The sequence below is a fragment of the Thermobia domestica genome, chromosome 1, assembly GCF_964235325.1.
Source record: "Thermobia domestica chromosome 1, izTheDome1.hap1.1, whole genome shotgun sequence".
Taxonomy (NCBI): Eukaryota; Metazoa; Arthropoda; class Insecta; order Zygentoma; family Lepismatidae; genus Thermobia; species Thermobia domestica.
In genome coordinates, this window is record NC_137454.1 from 100,413,477 (window position 1) to 100,433,481 (window position 20,005).

A 20,005-nucleotide genomic window follows, 5' to 3' on the forward strand; every position below is an offset into this window, starting at 1 on the left:
TACAGTCCTCTTCAACTGTAGGCGGTCTCTGTCAGTCAACAGACGAGGTCGGCCTGTACGCTTTTGTGCTGTACGTTTCCCTTCACTATCACATCAGACACAGTGGACCTAGGGATGTTTACGAGTGTGGAAATCTCTCGTACAGACTTCTGACACAAGTGACACCCAATCACCTGACCATGTTCGAAGTCCGTGAGTTCCGCGGAGCGCCCCATTCTGCTTTCTCACGATGTCTAATGACTACTGAGGTCGCTGATAATGAGTACCCGGCAGTAGGCAACAGCACAATGCACCTAATATGAAAAACATATGTTTTAGGGGTGTCAGGATACTTTTGATCACATAGTGTATATAGTAAGGAAATGTCGTATTTAGATCCTTTTGCTGATGCTAATATATTTCAAAGGTAATTTTCCCATGTCGATAAATAAATTACTTTAGAAAACAAGTGAGTTTTGTTTTACATTAGGGAAGTACGACAGAGTTAAAAATTACGTGAATTCAATATTGAAACCGAAAGTAGTAGTCATTTTATACCACTTCCGATTTTAGCGGAGAGATATGGGTGGAAATGATACGATTTCTGAATCGGTTCCAAAGAAAGCGCTATATTACTGTTTTTGTTCGATATCGTATCAAATATCATTGATATCTGAAATAGTTGATTTCTTCCACTTCCGGTTTGAATGGTAGGTTAACGGAAGAGATGGAACATATTCTTGGGAAGCTGAATAAATTGCAAGAGATTGCTCGGAATCTTTTTACGTTAATCTTCTATTGCAATCAATATTGAAACTGGAAATAGTCGTAAATTTCTACCACTTCTGGTTTTAGTAGATGGATGCGGGCGAAGATAGTATCTTTTTTTCCTTGAGACGCTACATCGATTTCAGAAAACCGCTTGTCACTATCTGTTCCCGTTTTTATTCTATGATGATCAATGTTTAAACAGGAAAGGGTTCATTTATATCACTTCTGGTTTGAATAGAGGGTTAACGAATGAGATGGAAGCTAATCTTGGGACACTGGATCAATTCCGAAATATCGCTTCTCAGTATTTCTTACCGTATTTTTTCTGATACCTGTCGATAGACAGACAGGCGATTGGACATAGCCGTTCTATGAGACTTTCGATACTTACGCATAGCATAGTTCGGAAGTCTAACAAGGAAGTTTCGTTGTTTGATTGATTTGGTTTTAGTGTCCCTTTCCGCAGCGAGGCTATATGAGACATTGACCTACTGATTAACGTGGAATCTGAAGCACATGAGCTCCCGCCGGAAAACGAAGCCGAGTCTTCCATGCCAAAGGCGCGTACGCTAACTGCTTAGCCACGAGGGAGCTCAAGAACGGATTTTCGTTTCATATTGTGAACGTACCGTAACTTTCAGACTGTACCGTAACTTTCTTCATCAACGAACTCAATTCCCAAAATTTGGCTCTCTAGGTCTTGGCCAAAAGTGATGGTAATCCATCGAGTAGTTCTTGAGATTCTTTTGTTTCCTGCAGGACGAACACACTGAGTAAATGTATAAAAGGAAGTTCTTGTAAACCGAACTTCTTAAATGTTATCTCGTTATATCTTACCATATTCCTATAGTGATCAATATTGAAGCCGGAAATTTAATGCCACCATTCTGGCACCCTCGGTTACAATAGGAAGGTTTAAAGCCAAAATTGATACCTATTTTTTTTAAATGTTCTATAAAACATCCAATCTATAAAACATCCAATAGCTTAGTGTGGAAGTCTTAAGAACCAATAAAATTAAATTAAATGACATAACCCAAAGATATTTAAAGGATCCAACTTAACCTTCCTTTTCAATTTATTTAATTTCAAAGGTTAGTTTAGGTTAAATTTGTTTATACAGGGATTTTTAAAATTCCTCTTACCAGGTACCGTATGTACGCAGGAATTTATTTCGGGAAGGGGACAAATTTTTTTGAGAGGTCCAAATTCAATATGAGGATAAATTATATTACAATTTGCAAAATCAGACTACATTTACAGAACAGTCTGAATTTCAGGGGGTCCTCAATATTTAGGAGGGGATTTTACTCATTAAAATAATGAAAGAAAAAATCGAAATAGGATTCGTCTCCGAGTTTACGATCTTCACAATATTTAGAAAATATGAATTATGATACCGCGTATTTCTATCACTAACTATACAGAAAATGGCGTGGAAATTTTAGAAAATTTTAGTTAAGGTACTTTCGCTTAACAAGTAAACTGTAAGTAAGGCTCTGTGATATCGTATTTCCAAATCGCTGACAAAATGTCGAAAGAAACATGGAAAGATCGATTTATTTGATGTATATAAAACATAACTACCAAAAGTTTCGAGATCGATATTTGAAAATATTCATTCATACATCGACATATCGCTCATTCCTAATTAATATCAATGAAGAACTGTCATTCAAGAAATATAAATGAGAAATTTGTATATACATATATTATTTATTTTACTCTTAACTACCTGTATTTAACAATTTGAGGTCTCATCAGCAATCCAGGACCTTCGACGCTGAAATAGCATTCAGTCAGTAGGGAATTCAGTGGATTTTGGAAAGAGAAAGTGGCATGGCAGCAATTTCCAATCTTTGGCTCTCCAGAAACCTATAATAGATGGAGGAAATATTTTTTAATGAGTTTCAAACATGCAATTTCCATGTTAAATTCGTTACAAGAATAAATCAAAGTCCTTGTTCGTTTAAGAAATATCTCTTTTCTATATACATTTCCTACATAATTACTTTTAAAAACTAGCTGGAAAACTTGTAATTCGCACCGGGTTTATGAAAAATATTCGAATACCTTTCTTCATTGTAGGATAGACATTTCAGTGAGAGTATAATTATAAAAACTCATTAGATATTCTATTTTCGGCAATAAAGTTTGATCTCCTGTCCCCATAAGCTATACTCTAATCAAGGTGACACGAGAAAAACCCAGTTTCAGTAGGCATTAACTATGTTACAGAATTCATTTCAAACTCTTTAATCATTTTCTTATGACGCGATCACAAACAGCAGACAAACCTTGCTTTCAATGTAACAAATAAAGTATAGAAAGTGCTTCCCTTCCCTCCTTGAAATGGGAAATTCCAAAAACACTGGCACATGTTTATTTTTAATGTGACGAACTCGTGACATACGATTTTTCCCCCATAAATTATGATCTCCCGCTTCCTCTTAGGATATGCTTTTTTAATAAAAGAAACATGATAAAAAAAATGTCAGTTCGAGGTAGGTGATAACTAGATGAAAAATTCATTTTAAATTGTTTTCCTGTGATTCGATCATAAACAAGATCAATTACGTTTTTATATATATATGGTTTTTATATATTAGTGTGGTTAAATTGAAGGTTTATACATTAAATTTTAATTGGGTGCATTGTGAGAGATTTCAGTGCAATAAACTTAACCTACTTTTCTCTTATACTCCTGATAAAAGAGTTATACAACATTAATTAATCTTGGTAATTTTAGGCGTGAATAACAAGCTTCAACATGTGATTGATTTAATGAATTGGATTGTTATATGGTGTCTGTGAATTGTTTATGTGGTGTAATATGCTCGGAGTTGACAGATTTTATTTAAGCACATACCTTTTTTTGGGGGGGAGTGGAGATAGAAGTGATAGTCCTAGAACTCGGTCACTTTTACGTACAATTTTAGCATAAGTACTTAATGTTTACAGAGAAATGATTGGGTGTTGACCACGCATTCATTCATGATCTTCACGTCAACTGCAATTAAACTACAAATGGTGCGTACTGTTCTCTATTTTCCTCCATTTGTATTCACGCGGGTGTAATATTCACTCACGACTGCGTTAAACCTTTTTACGCACGTGTACAGTCTTTTCAATTGTCTTTTGTGTTACTAATATTTTTCCTAGTGCATGAATTGCTATACTGTGCTATATTTTCCATATCAATGTTATGCAGCGCTGGCAACACTGTGGTCCGGATGGCAACCCTGATTATGATCTTTCTTCGTCCTTGATGTCCTTGTTATGTTTAGTTTCTTTCTTTTGGTTGACTTTCTTTCCCTGTTTGCAAGAAATTAACTTTTCCCGTCATTCCTGACTTTCTTCAATTTTGCCGACATTCAATGTTTCCTCTTCCCTCACTCCGCTTCCTATGGCCCTTAGCACCTTACATTTCTGTGTTCTCCATATCTTTTCATGCTCAATCAGATGGCGTATGTCTGCATCTGATTTGTGCGACAACCATATGGTCCCTTACTTGTCAGATATTATACTGTTACTTTTGCTGAGGTTGTTACTCAAAGTGCCCGTGGCTGTGACGTAGAACCACCCGATTGAAAGATTGACCCAGAAATCCGGGTTCATGTACAAAGCGGAATTTGGTTTAGAGGATGAAAACTATCAATGCAAGATTTACATAATTAGGAAGTTCATTATATAAGTTAAGCTCTCTTCAGCACATAAAATGAATTCGCAGACAAACTTACATACTAATTCTTAAAATGTTATAATAGATTTACTAACCTGAAATTATGTGTAGTTAGCAGTCTGTTTCTTGTTTGTTTATTTTTTAAACAATTAATATTAAATTTGAAGTCAAAGTACAACAGAAATAAAAGTTTATAAGTGGCTGATTATATTAGAAACATAGATGTTTAGCGTATAAGAGTGGACCCTGGATCACAAATTTAATTCATTCCCTAACGCTGTTCATGGACATAAATTATTTTTCCTACTGAAATTAATGTAAGTAATTGTGTCAGCTGTAATGAGTAATTGCTTTTATTATAACTTTAAAAAAAATATTATTGTATTGATAAATAACACTGCCCACTACACTCGGAGATAAGATACATCTGTGCTAGTACTTAGTACATTCTTGTCAGAAAATGCTATTTTTTAAAATGTACTCTTTATCAATACGTTAAAAATAGCCTTTGCAACTGGTAACAATATCAACGCTAAAAACAATATCAAATTTTTGCCTCATCCGATAAATACTAAACATCCACACCAACAATTATCGTGATTGATGTTTCTTTATGTATCTCGCGATTGATTATCAGCAATTTTAATTTCTTTAGAAAAATACACTTCCTGTCAATTAAATAACTACTTAAATTCAACATCACGAATTGTGTCGGTTTTCTTCTCAAGATACAGTATATGCATAGAAAACACTACATTGTCCTACAAAAATCAGGTCTCTAACCTTCTTGCTTTAAGACAAGGATGCAAATAAGCAACAGCATTTTACTAGCTCAAGAAAAAAGCTACTAGCCCACATTCCACAATATAAATCATTTGCTTACCTTCGGTATGATATTAAATACCTGCCCGCACCAACGAACCACTCGTCCCGGGCGAGTGGTTATTTGCATCCCTGCTTTAAGAGATAATTACGATCAAAATATCGGTTGCGTGACTTTACGGATACAGTAGACTAGCTGAAGCTTATGCGGGTGTCGTCCTACTTGCGACAGTCTTATGTGTGACAGGAACTGTTAACTGTCCTATGAGCGACAGATTCGATCTGTTAACTGTGCTATGAGTCACCGATTCGTTCATACTAAGATAATGGAAGAAGATAAGGTTCCCTATTCTTTAACTTGTTTCATGCTCGTGACACTTAGAACCTAACAAAATGTACTATGAAAAGTTCCATAGAGTAGCTCCACTTACGTCTATGATCCTAATGTTATTAGAAATAGCATGTGAAAATGATACGGAGCATAAGTTTAGCTTGAATATATTTATGGTATAAGAAAGAAATAGAAAACAAGGGACTCACCAGCGGCGTAGCATAAGGGAACGCAGGTATGCCTGGCATCCCCTGCTAATAAGAAAATGTACGTATTTCATTATATATATATATATATATATATATATATATATATATATATTGTTTACTTGTAATTATCATAAGTATTTCCACTGCAGTATTCTGAATGCCCTCTCACGCCTTACTTTGACAAGCGGAACCTAGGCATGCACGTCACTCAGATCCACATTTTCTGTCTTTCCTCCTGTCTATGCTATGTTCCTTGGGCTTCCAGGCCTACTGCATCCATCGGGGTTATCGTCTGCTTTCTGTCGAATGCGCATGCCCAACTACTTGCTTTCCCACTCCTCCTCAACCCTTGCAACTCTACATTTTGCTTTAGATATAAGCTGGCATATTCTCAAGTATTTCCAACTCATCTATTTTGAACTAAGCTATAGCTTCTGTACAGAACATATGAGCGCTAACGTCAAGGAAGTGGAACAAAACAGAAATGGCTACTTCAATGCCTTTTTGAAGTATGTCGGTAATGTAAATAATAATATAAAAATAGTTATGCTTTAATCATAATTAAATGCATCGTAATTATAATCGTAATTAAAAGCAAACTATTAATCTTCATCATCAATAAATAATTAGTATGCCTAGTGGCGTAGCCAAAAACTCTTTGAGGGAACTCACAAACAAACAAGCATAAATATGGAGAAAGAAACTGCCCACGAGAAATAAATAAAGGGAACTATACTGAAAACAGTGTTTATACAACAGTGGGGCGGAATTTTCTCGTCACAACGGTAGTGGTAAGAAGGAGCTGAGACAATTGCATATTTGCTTCTAACGTAATCCACGCTTATGTTTCTGTATACTTCACTAGGCCACCAATTAGGGTGGCCTGCCCCCCTAAATTTTTTATAATCCTATATTTCTCCTCGTAATAGCTATGCGTTGCTGATTTCAGCAGTATTGTATCACACAAGTGGCTACTTTGGCATTCTCATTTCGGAATACGGGGCGCGGTGGCTCAGTGGTAGAGCGTTCACCTCTGGTGCTTGGGGTCCCGGGTTCGATCCCAGCCTCCGCCAAGTGAACTTTGTGGTGGACAAACACCGTGCTCGTGGGTTTTTCGGGGTTCTCCCGTTTCCTCCCACTTTCTTCATTCCACCGTTTCACTCATTTCTCATTATCACCGTCTCCTTTAGCCTAACCGGCATAACCGTGGGACGTAAAACTTAAAGATTTCATTTCATTTCATTTTCATTTCGGAATACCACACTACGCTACTGGTACTCACTACTTGAGTATATCAAAAAAATCTAAAAAGACGGTGTATTCGAAGAAATTATTTCACAAGTTACAAATCTCTCGCAGGACTTAACAGTACATCTAGCTATAACTGATCATATCAGATTGCCATACGAAAAGCTTTTATGTATGAGTCAAAACAAGGGGGGCAAGGCGAACAGAGGGGAAGGTAATTTAAAGAATTTGTTTACCTTTTGGATTGTTTAGAGTGCACTTCATTGTAATTAGTGGGATTGGTTGAAAATAGCCAATGAGATGCAAGGAATCTCAAAAGCTGTCTTTTATTACTGAAATGTTTTTTCTTATTTTATTCATAGAGTCTTACGAAGTTTTAAAAGTAGATAGTTGGCGAAACTGTTACACGTTTAAGTTTTCCAAAATAAAATATGTTGCTTTGCTAAGTAAGTAATTAGATTTGAATTAAATTAAGTGCAGAAAACAAAGCCTTTGAAGAAAGAGGACATTACAATTGGATTTTCAATAATTAATTACGTAGAAATATATTTTTTTTGTGGAAATATCCCTCTTGTCTCGTTATGTTATTTGATTTGTTTTATGTCAAATCTAACTCAAAATTAAGATGTTTTATTTGCACTCACAGTAGAGGGAACATATATTTAACGAATCGTATCACTGGCACGTACATTTTCCATAGCAAGGTTGTTCGGAGGCTAATAATGCCAGAGACAAACATATTTTACGAGAGGGAAACATATCATCTTTGATCTTCTCAATGTAAATGAATCGGTCGCTCGTAGGACAGATAACAGTTCCTGTCGCTAATAGGACTGTCGCTTGTGGTACTAATTCGCCTATGCGTTGCCCAGGAATAAAGAAGTGACAAAGAAAGTTAAATGGCCTGCAATCTCTTCCTTACGTATGCGAAGCCAACGATGTGGTTTGAGCTTCATAAATAACTAGCCTCAATGTCCGTTCTTTGCACGAGGAGAGGTTTAAGAGGTTTATAGAAAGCATTTGAGTCCTTTCTCCCCTTAGGATACGTATGGGGAATAAATGTGGACTTCTATAGCATTGTGAGTTTCACTATTTATCTCAGTGACCCCAAGAACTGTGGATTGGGTACTGTAGTGACCCAAATTCGTCCCTTTAGTTTTATTTATTTATTTTCTTTGCATTTTTGCAAGTGAATAAGTATTTTAAAATACCCATTGCATATTTCTTGTTTGCATATTTTGTCTTCTGTATAGCTAGAATGAATATCTGTTTTCTGGAGTTCGTCTTCCTTGTTGAATGTGTTCATCTCCCCTTCTTTGACCACGAGTTCAGCTCTCTGGTTAATAAATATATTTAGATGTTCCCTTTCATCTAACAAGCGGATGTCTGTATTCCTAACAAATCAATATCTATAACATGTAAACATGTAATCATATTATTATTGATAATATTATTAGTGGTAGAATCTGGTTAAGAATACAAAGATGTCCGTATAATTTATATATATTGAAAATTCTTTTCCTTTTTGCTTTTAAGCTAGATAAAGAAGTATATTTTTGTTTTCTTAATATATAGATATTACGTAGGAAATTCTATCCATCACGACTCTGGAACTCACTAATAGATAAGTGTGTATACTCTGGTCAGAAGTGTTAATTATTATATTGCGTATGTTTTTAACAATGTGTTCTTTTATCTTAAGGATGACCAATATTACAAATATGTAATACCTTACTGTATTTAACCATTATAATACTACTATATGCAATTCTTGTGTTCAATCATGCTCAGTTGCGCCAACCGAGGATTAATCCGTGGATAGGGATTAAACTAAATTTAATAATCGAAGTGAGGATAATGTGTTGAACCAACACTGATCTGAAGCTTATATTGCCAAACCGTCGGATTAAGATTAACCATCAAAAACGGAAGATTAATCCTTGATAACATTGTGTTCAGCTATGAATAGAGTGAATATGCTTGCAGAAGGTTTGGATGTTTTGGATGAGTTTGAAGTGCTGAAGATATAAGTATATAATATGCTATCCGACTTAGAAGATTAATGAGAGACGCTCAAAATTCTTTTGAGTATTTCAACGATGATGAATTTTGTATTCATTTTCGCTTCTCGAAGTATTCTGTTTTGGATATTTTACAGCATTTTGTTGCAGGATTGCTTGCAGGAGATTAGATCAATAACTTGGATGTTTATGTGCTTTTGTGGATATAAATAGTGTTATTGTGCTTATTTCAATTGTTCCTAAAGCAAGAAAGAGTGATATTTGTACTAATAAAAATCTGTCATTACTACAATGGACCGATTAAAGTAGCATATTTACACTAATTCATTATATTATTTATTTTATTAGTTGACTTATTTGTTTACTACAGTTTGTGCATTGAAGAAATTTAGCTTTCAGTGGCCACCTAATAAAGACGGACATAGGAGGTTAGAATTATTTCACATTTAAGGTGATAAGATTCTACCTTGCTCTGAGACACTCTCTTAGGGTTAGCTATATTTTATGGTATACACTGCTCCATTCGTTCATTTATATGGAGCAGTGTATATTATAAAACATTGGCACATTAAACAGGGCTATTGGCATATTAAATCTTTACAATTTTGCTTTATTTGGTTGAATATGCCCTTGTGTATTAAATACTGCAGCAATAAGTGTGAAAAGAAAAATAATAAACCGAAGCAGAAAATCGGAACAGTTATTACCTGACCAGCGAGCGAGTGCAGGCGGCCGGTTTTGGAACTAAAATGCAAGCAGCAGTGTTTCTAACCGGATTACTTGTAATCAATCTATCACAGTTATTTTTGTACTGTTCGTAATAAACCACGCATATGCTCAAGTCAGGGACAGATCCAGGGGGCGGGGCGATTCCCCCCCTCAGAATAGGATATTTTTATTTTAAAAATAAAACCTAAAAATTTTCACCTTTGTATTATAAATGTAAAATAAAACCTAAAATAGGTAGGCCTTGCTTTTTTTGTTTTACGTTGCAGAAGTCAAATAAAGCAATAAATTGCAAGAAATTACTTACATTGGCGTTCTTGCTCAAAAAATATCCATCTTCGAAATCGCAGGTGGCCATTTCTGATCTAGAAATTGCAGACAATAGCTACTTCTCCTTTTCTAAAGTTGTTTTACTTTTTTTTGCAATACACTCTTACCTTGATTTGACTTCGAACGACCGCCCCCCAAACATTCAGCCTGGATCCGCCCCTGGCTCAAGTTAAGACAAACAGTTTCAAAAGTTATTGAAGTCATTTGCAAAACATATTAAGTAACAAGCAAAACACAACTACAACAAAAACACACCCTCCATATTAACGTGCGAGCAGCGTTTTACAGGCTGCTCCTGTTTTATAATGACATCAAATAAAGCGTAATCAATTTTTATACAATCTGCTTAATACCCGGTAGAAGCTCACTGAATTGTCAATTGTGCTACGTTGTTCTTAAATTGGTAATTTCCATTCATATATCACTATTCACAATACATCTGCATTGCTGCAGGAATGGTTCACTACAACCACATAACTTACGGCGTTCTTTATTAAGCGGAAAGAGGCTATGCAATAAATAAAGAGATTAGATATCCAAACTGCAACTTTTAAAAATCGTTGGATACACTGCAGAGTGATACTCTCCGCTCGCCTGTCCTACCGCGCTTGCCAGGAAACTAATGTAAACACAACAGCAACGCCATCCTCCCAAAATCACACTGCTATCCTGGTCAGGTATGTCATAAACTAGAATTGCTCCCATCCTTACATTAAATTGACTAGCATGTTCTGCAAATTTTACAATAAAAATTATTGATTGTTGCTATCGTCCTTCTACCAATAAGTCATGCAGTAACCACCTTAAGTAATAACTTGATGTGTATAGATTTTTAGAAAATGTAAGTAAATTTTCATCAGAATCGCCGGTGCACATTTACTGTATGAATCCATAGATTTGTAAAATTTACAGAATTTTATAATAATATTTTAATAGAATAGTGTAGGAAATAGTTAGGCAGCGGTACTTCCCGTTTACGGAAGGACGAGAAAACTCATACTTTTAGGAATTATTCATTGACTATCTAGCTTTGTAAAAAGTTGGTAATATACCCAATTTTAATTAGTTAATGAGTCATTGATGATGAAGAAAAGACGTGCCTGTGTTCCGCTCTCGTTGTGTTTTGGTTTGTTTATTTACTTTGACGACTAGCGCTTTTCATATGTTTCATGCCAGCGTAACTGAGTGCATGCTACTGCGTCTGCGCAGATTGATGTTGCTGGCGAGTGGGTTGTCGGGAAGGAACGAAGGTAAGAAGAAGATGGAGGAAACATGGCGGAAGGTGTGGTAATGATTGGGACCACGTGCAGCGAGTGCACGTTATCAGAATATAGGATCGTGGAGTTAAGTATTGATTCTAGGAGGGAAGATGCGATACGATTGATGTAGGAACATGGCGTGCTTCCATTGGGTAAGTTGTGCTGTAAATGTTGTAGGGACGAGTTTTTTTTTTTTTTTTTTTTTGTAGGGAAAGGAATGTGTTTTGTTGTCCAACGAATATATTTTTTATACAGGAAAAAGTACAGATGGTGATCAGAAAAATGGAAACACCTATAGTTGGCAACACGTCAGATGTATGGGTTGGCAGTGGTGTCGTGGCGCCCGTAGCGCCGGACTGGTGGTGGTGGTGTGTTAGGTTGGTCTCCATACTACGTCAGACGCAGTGGAACAGCAGTGTCCAGTGGCTGCAGCAGACGGAGGTAGTGTAAAATGGAAGACCTCTCAGATTTTAAAAGAGGGCAAATTGTTGGTGCGCGGTTATGTGGAGTGAGTGTGACGGCAGTGGCTACTGTGTTAGGTGTGTCGCGTGGGACAGTGTCGAAGGTGATGATGGCCTACACAACACACGGGAAAACCACATCGGGGAAGCGGAACAGTGGGCGGAAGAAAATCATGAGTGACAGGTCACGCCGGGTATTAAAGCGCATTGCCACGTGGAACCGTCATGCCACTGCGGAGCAAGTGACGGAGGAACTCAATCAGCACCTCCCCCACCCTGTTTCGACAATCACAGTCCGCCGCGAATTACATGACATGAACTTACGGGGTCGTGTTGCACGGGCCAAACCGCTCATCAGGGACCATAACGCTTTCGCACGCCGCAAATGGTGCCGCAACCATGCAACTTGGACCGTTGAGGACTGGAAACGTGTGATATGGTCGGATGAGTCATCCTTCACCCTATTCGCAACCACGGGCCGTGTTTATGTGTGGAGAACGCCCAAAGAAGCTTATGATCTGCAGTGTCTCCGCCCAACTGTGAAACATGGCGGCGGCTCGATGATGCTGTGGGCCGCAATATCATGGTTTTCATTGGGTCCTGTGGTCACACTTAGCGGACGAATCACTGCCAACGATTATGTCGCAATTTTAGGAGACCACTTGCATCCTATGATCCGGATGTTGTTCCCGGACAATGACGCCATCTTCCAGGATGATAATGCACCCATTCACACAGCTGGCGTTGTTGCAGCGTGGTTTGAGGAACATCGGGATGAAGTTCAACACCTCCCCTAGCCCGCCCAATCCCCAGATCTCAACATAATTGAACATCTGTGGTCCGTCTTGGAAACGCGACTCCGGCGACGATTTCCACCTCCATCCTCTCTCACAGAACTGGCCGATGCCCTGCACGAGGAATGGTGTAAAATTCCACTCGCTACCATTCGCGACCTCTATGCCTCCATCCCACGTCGCATCAAGGCTGTTATGAAGGCGAAAGGTGGCCCGACACCATATTAATCTGTTAAGTTGCAATTTCGTTCAGGTGTTTCCATTTTTCTGATCACCATCTGTACATTATTCTTCACATGTTAGGAATTATTATTTTACGTAAATAAAATGCAAACAGCATATCACATTTTGAAATTTACAGCCTCGTAACGGTAAGCACTTGTATGCTCCTGAGTAAGTCCTTCTAGGCATTAAATTACAGGTGCTTTATATTGGTTATAATAATATTGCCTTTGTACTTAGTCTGTTAGCGTTTCCCCCTTGTACTTCCTTTATTTCCTTCTCGAAATTTGCTCTTGTACTTGAGGTGTGTCTCTAGGAATACCTGTTTTTTTCGTATGGGAAGAATAATAATGTGCCCTTGTACTTAGTGTATGAGTATGTGTGGGGGGATTTGAGAAACACATATGGCATGTCCCGTGCATGTGGATACTTCTTACTGTTGCACTACCTACAAAAATGATTGTATTTGATGTGCAAGTTGAAATAGAACACATAACAAACGCAGATCACAGTGTATTCACACTCCATGTTGGAGTGTGAACACAACATGATCTTGGTTTGTTTTCTGTTCAATTACCACTTGCACATGATATATAATCATTTCTGTAGGTAGTGGAACAGTAAGAAGTATTCTCATGCACGGAAGATGAGAAGTAGCTGTTCTTAACTATTACCATAGTGTATTACTAATCGAAATATATTGTCTTCTTACCTGTGAGATACGTAGCTACGTAAAAATTCATTAATGAAAGTCGAACCTGTTATGCACGAATTCCTCTATAAGGTAGCTAGTAGCCATAGTATGTAAAGGGAAGTATCTGAAGTTAATGTCCTAACTCATGATGCGCAATTATACAAATGTCTAAGAGTTAAGAGATCCACATAATTGTGAAATTTACGTTAGCAGTATGTTATGTTACTTTGAGCATTTGTGCTGTATTGCCGGACCAGAAGAAAATCGAAAAAAATACCAAAATGTACTACATTTCGTTAGATTAGATAACGTATTAGGTAAGGTTAGATTGAGTTATAAGTCAATTACCTTGAAAACAGAGGCGTGTAAAGTTTTACAACTTGGAATAGAAAATCACTACATGCGTATAAATAGCCTATGACGTTTGGATATATGGTATAAAAACTAGAGTGCAGAGAACAAACCAATCTGTGATAGGTGGCCACTAAAAAGTACAAATGCTATCTAATCGAGTCAGAGCAGGGCATATCTGGTGAATCCGCACAATAGTGCGGGGGAGCGTCCGAAGGAAATAGGCGCGTCAGTGACGGTGCACACGCTCGTAAGAGATGGTAGTGAACGCAGGTGGATTTTGCTAATGATACGAGTTTCAATAGCACTTGTCATGGTTTCATACTAGCAACTATCCACTTGTAAACATAAAATACACTTTCTATACTGTATGCAGAAATACACACTGTATTGGCCAGAGCAGGTTAGGTTGGTTAAGTTACATTAGGTTACGTTATAATTCGATAAAACTCAAACAAGACTGTCAGAACCTTGACATATACGTGCCATTTCCACACTGCCTTTCACGGCACTAAATCATAACAAGTGTATCTCTCCGTCAAATAGACCCTTCCACCTCCATATGCAATGCCGCTTAAATTAAAAATTAACAATAACAAGAGATACTCTCTTAACTTCAACTATTCCCATCACGTGACTTTCATTCATTCTTCGTCAGAAATCAAAATAAATTAACCAATTCACCCGGTAAATTTCCTAGAACTGGTCCGACAGTACTGCATTTAACCCTTAATTTGGAACACAAATCTACAACCAATGAAAACATCGGGTTATTACCTATAACGTCTTTACTACCGTACAAACACATTATTCAACATGTAAGGTAAGTAATTTGATGCCATATATATATTGTTTGTGCTATCCTCGTTTATATGTATACCCACTTTTGCTGACGCACACCCACGTTACCGATCGGGACATTCCTCTGCGCTCCTACCCTAACTCAGATAGCATTCATACTTTTTAAGTGACAATCTAGCACAAGTTGATTTGTGTCTTTTGCACAATAGCTCTTATCGTATACACACAATGAAACTCCCCTAAAATGAATCTGTACTAAGGAATGCAATTCCATACCCCAAGAATGATTAAGATGCAAAAAATCGATTTTCTGAAAAAGAAGTATATATACAAGAAATTTGTGCTTGGATCCGTACATAAATCTTCAATACAACGCAAATTGGTAACATTGTGCAAACCCGACCATGAATTACTAAAATAAACTTTGCTTAATTAAAAGGGTTATATTTACGTACGCCAGTGCTACTTGCTGGAATGAAGAATAATCAACTGTGACACGAATGTAAACTAAGTACGCTAAGTAACGTTGGCAACAGAATATTCCGAGAGTAATAAGCAATAACAGTGTTAGAGGTGTCACTGTCATGAGGGTGATATCAAAGTATGAAAGGGCTAGATTCGGGGTAGGAAACAGAAGTAATAAGGCATATCGAATTCTGAAAAAGGAAAAGAAAAAAATTAACGTAATTGTGTCAATGAAATGGCTTCTGGATTTGAACTGGGCACCGAAAGTTGGAAGGATTTAAAACGTCTGTAGAGGATAACAAGAAATACTGAGTTACTAATCGTTATGAGAAATTGTAATGACGTCATTGTAGTACTTATAGGTATTGAATATTCAAGCGGTATACAACTGCTCCAAGGTAATGTTGTATCGTTGACGGTAATGGGTAAAATTTCGGAGATTCTCAAACTGTAATTCAAGGGGGCAATTGGAAAAATTTGATCGAAATTCAAGTAGTCGATCGTTGGGCAAATTAAAGAGTCATTTATGTGTAAAGCATGTGCCAATAGTAAATGACGTGGTAAAATTTGTCCATGGTGGCATAAGTCCGGCTGCAAAAGAAGAATTTTCTCCTCCGTGACTAACTTGTGTTTCCAGGGTAAGGTTACTTTAATGGTGCGCATGTGTGGAACATGGAGTTCCGTCTTATGTCCCTGTGGAGACAAGATAAATAGAGGAAGAGAAGCATTAGTAAGAACAAATTCGATATTGCTTAATTGGGTAATGGTCAACGAGTGTTTTGTAGTGCAAGAAAAAGGGCATACTTTTTTTTATACAGGCCGGTGACTTTTGCGAAACGTAAATGCTGTAAACAGAGGGAAAAGGGGGAATCATTGTGAACAATCACGGGTATTATACACAGAAAGCGATTAGCAGAGAACTCGCAATGTTGTATTGCATCATGAGGGAGGAGAATAGTCTGTGTCTGTGTAAAAATTACGTATTGAATATTGGTCTGCAAAGTACATGTTTCATCGTTTAGGCTAATAGGATATCTGAGTAATTTATGTAGCGAATATTTAGTATTAATGGGGATAACGGAGATTTTGATCTGCATGTATACCGTAGATGGAGTAATCTTACAGTTAACTATAGGCATGTTATAGGCCGTATGCGCTGAAAGTAATGGGTCAATATGCATGCCTTTTTTGAGTAACTGTAAGTTTAAGCGTGTAAATTCCTTCTAATAACATATTATGTGTAACCAAGGTATTGGATATTCTGTTTTCATTACATGCTAAATATATATAATTAAAAATGGACATTTCTGAAATTTGATGTACTTTATTCAACAAGAGGGGGCGTGGTGGCTCAGTGGTAGAGCGTTCACCTCCGGTGCTTGGGGTCCCTGGTTCGATCCCAGCTCGCGCCGTGTGGACTTTGTGGTGGACAAACATCGTGCTCGTGGGTTTTTTCGGGGTTCTCCCGTTTCCTCCCACTTTCTTCATTCCACCGTTTCACTCATTTCTCATTATCACCGTCTCCTTTAGCCTAACCGGCATAACCGTTGGACGTTAAACTTAAAGATTTCATTTCATTTCATTTTTTATTCAACAAGAGAGAATTAAGATTGAAGTTGTCGTTTATCTGAAAGTAATGTTTCTTGTATCAGCATCTCATCCTGAATAATTCGTTTAAAAGCAGTTTGAACGTCCTCAAAACTCACTTTAGTTTCTTTTGCTAGTCTGGAAACGAGTACAGACATATTGTGTAATTGCGAGTGAACAATTAGTTCTTTTTGTTCTAGTAGTTGAATATGTTGTTTTAATTCATTTTTATGTGATTGAAAATGTGTTATTTTATCTTTAGTCGCAACTCCAGTCGTTCAATTGAGAAAAGATCCCAGAAAGGGGAGTAAAGCGCTCTTGTTTTTTTTTTTTTTTGTATTTTTAGGTAGAAAACCAAATTTAGAGTTATACGTTGCCTGCATTAGGTCCGGGGAAAAGTTATTTGTTGATTGGATAATGGTAAGCAATGATAAACAATATTGGGACCCATTTTGCGGTGTACAATCTAACGTTATAGAATTACTCTCCACGATGGGAATTTGGAAGGAATATAATAAAGGGACTATTACTATACATAATGGCCTGTTGAACTGAACGGAATTTCCCCCAATTGTAATTTCTACCCCTTCTGATTTGAGGGATTGTCTATGGGATGGGGACACAAGGCCAGAAATTAGTATAAATCTGTAAGAAGAAAAAAATTTGGCAGTGAGCATTTATTTACGAAATAAGGTATTATTAACTAAAAGAAAGGTGTAGAATTTATTGTTACTCGTACTTGTGAAAAGACCAGATTTAGAAATCTAACAGTATGTTGAACCCAAAAGAAATCCCTTATTTCCTGTTTGGATATTTTTGTGGAAAAATGCAAACATTCTCCTCATTAAAGGAATGTGTCTGTGTGAGTTACTGAACACCTGTGTCATTGCCAATCGACCTTGAGGGTGCTGATTTCAGAATTGAAACTTTGTGTTGTTCACTTCTGAGTGATTGGCTGATTCAAAGTCCAAGCAATTTGTTTATGATATTTACAGACTTGTGCAATTAGTATGAGTTGGGGACTGAAAGGGGTGATAGGGCTTGTTCAATGTGAATGAGTGTTTATTTATTGAGTGTTAGTTTACTGTGACGAAGATCATGTTATGTCATCATCAGTGGCGGCGATTGGACGTTAAAAGTGGGGGGGCAAGATCTGAATATTTGTATATCAATCGTAGTTTCCCTGGGTGTTTCTAACACTTTGTTTGACGAGAGGTTGTATAACTAATAGGATACTATCTTTTTCGGTTAAAATGCCGTATATCGTATTTCATATTTTATTAAGTAAATTGACAAAAGCAACGGAGGTAGATACTAGCCCTTTGTACTCTTAAAACAACGAAGGTGTAAGAAGAGATTTGATTCCTTGCTCATGAACATCTTAAAATTTTGTCTGGGAAATTGTGTAATCAGATTATTTAATAACAAATTTACATATCAAATAAATACAAAGGATAATTTTCATCAAAGCAATGAATAACGAGTCTTGATTTGTAGAAGTTATATTGAAACTGGAGATTAATGAGCAACTTAATTTTTAATTCCACAGATGCTATTAAATGTATGTTATTACTCTTAGAAAATGAAAGACAGTAAATCCTACAAGCATATGCTATGACATTTAAAGAAATACTTTTGCAGTTTCCCGAATCATGTTCGTTACCATTAGGTGCGGTTTTCACTTTCTTGGAACACATCAAACACAGTATTTAGAATCACTTCACACTCCAGTTATACAAAATAATCCTAAAACCTAGAATTATGTTGAATTCACTAAATTTAATTGTATATACACTCGTACACCCTAAACACACCATTTCACTCGTATATTACACTACAAAACAATGGAAAAGGTAGAAGCTGTTTCTTAATACGCTCTTTTAAATCAAAATTACTTTAGAAAGAAGAAAAGACATTTTAGGAACTGTCAGTCTTTGTGCAATTAAAGATTAACTTATGAAATACTTCCTTTTTGCGAAATGTTCTCTCAATTAGATTCAAAGCGGCTCACTACCATATCGAGCCCTTGTAAGAAGGGGGTAAATCCATTTTTTAATTTTGTCAGGGAACGAGGGAGGTGGAAAAAGTGACGCCCTCATGTTCTCATAATTGTTGAACTTTTTTTTTTAAGTGGTTGATTTCACTCATTTGTATTAAGTAGTGACCACTAAACAAAAGAAAATGTTCAACAATTCTGAATCTTTTCCTTCGTTTCTTAACAAAATTGAAAAATGGATTTAGCAGGTTTTGCTTCTATATCCCTAAATTGAAAGTATGCTGGAATTGTTGTGCTCCAATAGGTTAATTTTTGGGTTATTTTCCGTGGCAATTAAAACGCAATTATTGTAGCTTTCTTAACTTCACGGAAGGCAACCAATACGTAGTCACGCAACGGCAAATATTATATGGCACCATGTTTTCCTATGAAACAGTAATACATACAAAAACTTTACATTTCCAAATGAAACTATATACATTAATGGGCTACTTCAAAAAAGTGGGGGGGGGGCAACTGCCCCCCTTTGCCCCCCCTAATCGCCGCCCATGGTCATCATCATAGGTATTCTCCGTTTATTGGCAGGTGACTTGCCGCAGCTGAGAAGCTTCCATGCTCCACGGGCCTCCGCTAATCTCCTCGTCTTCGCGTATGATCTTTCTGTTTTAATATCATCCATTAATTGTATTATCTCCTTCGCCACTCCCTCTCTTTCCCGCACCATACCCTCTAGGACGTCCCTCATGGTACAATTTCTTAGGCAATGTCCCAACCAGTTCCTCTTCCTCTTCCTAATAATATCTAAAAGTGTTCTTTTGTCACCCACCATTTCTAACACCAGTTTTCCGCTCGACTCAACTAATTCTTTCCATTCTTCTCCACACCTACATTTCGAATGCTCCAGTCGATTTTCATCACTTTTACGTAATGTCCACGTTTCCGCCCCATACAGTACAACACTTCACACGAAATATTTTATGAGTCTTTTTCTCAACTCTTTCTTCAAGGTCCCACAAAACAGACTTTTCTTCCTCCTAAAGGCTTCTTTCGCCATTCCTATCTTTGCTTTTATTTCACGTTCGCATTTCATGTCATTACTAAGAATACTACCCAGATATCGAAAACTATCCACTTGTTCTATTTTCTCCCTTCCTATTTTTATATTCGACACAGACCCCTTCGTTCATGTTATGTAGTATGAGAAAAAAACGTTGCGAATTTTGCGATATCGGGGCTGAAACGTAACTTGTGTTAGA

General features: G+C 37.0%; 1 protein-coding gene across 1 annotated transcript in view; it reads right to left on the reverse strand.

Annotated features, from left to right (window-relative positions):
- LOC145666383 (hemocyte protein-glutamine gamma-glutamyltransferase-like) overlaps window positions 1–20,005 on the reverse strand; it is a 161,411-nt gene that overhangs the window by 6,335 nt on the left and 135,071 nt on the right. The window contains exon 9 of the mRNA XM_081733576.1: window positions 2,486–2,625. Within this exon, the coding sequence (XP_081589702.1) occupies window positions 2,486–2,625 (140 nt within the window). The remainder of the gene's footprint in view (window positions 1–2,485; window positions 2,626–20,005) is intronic.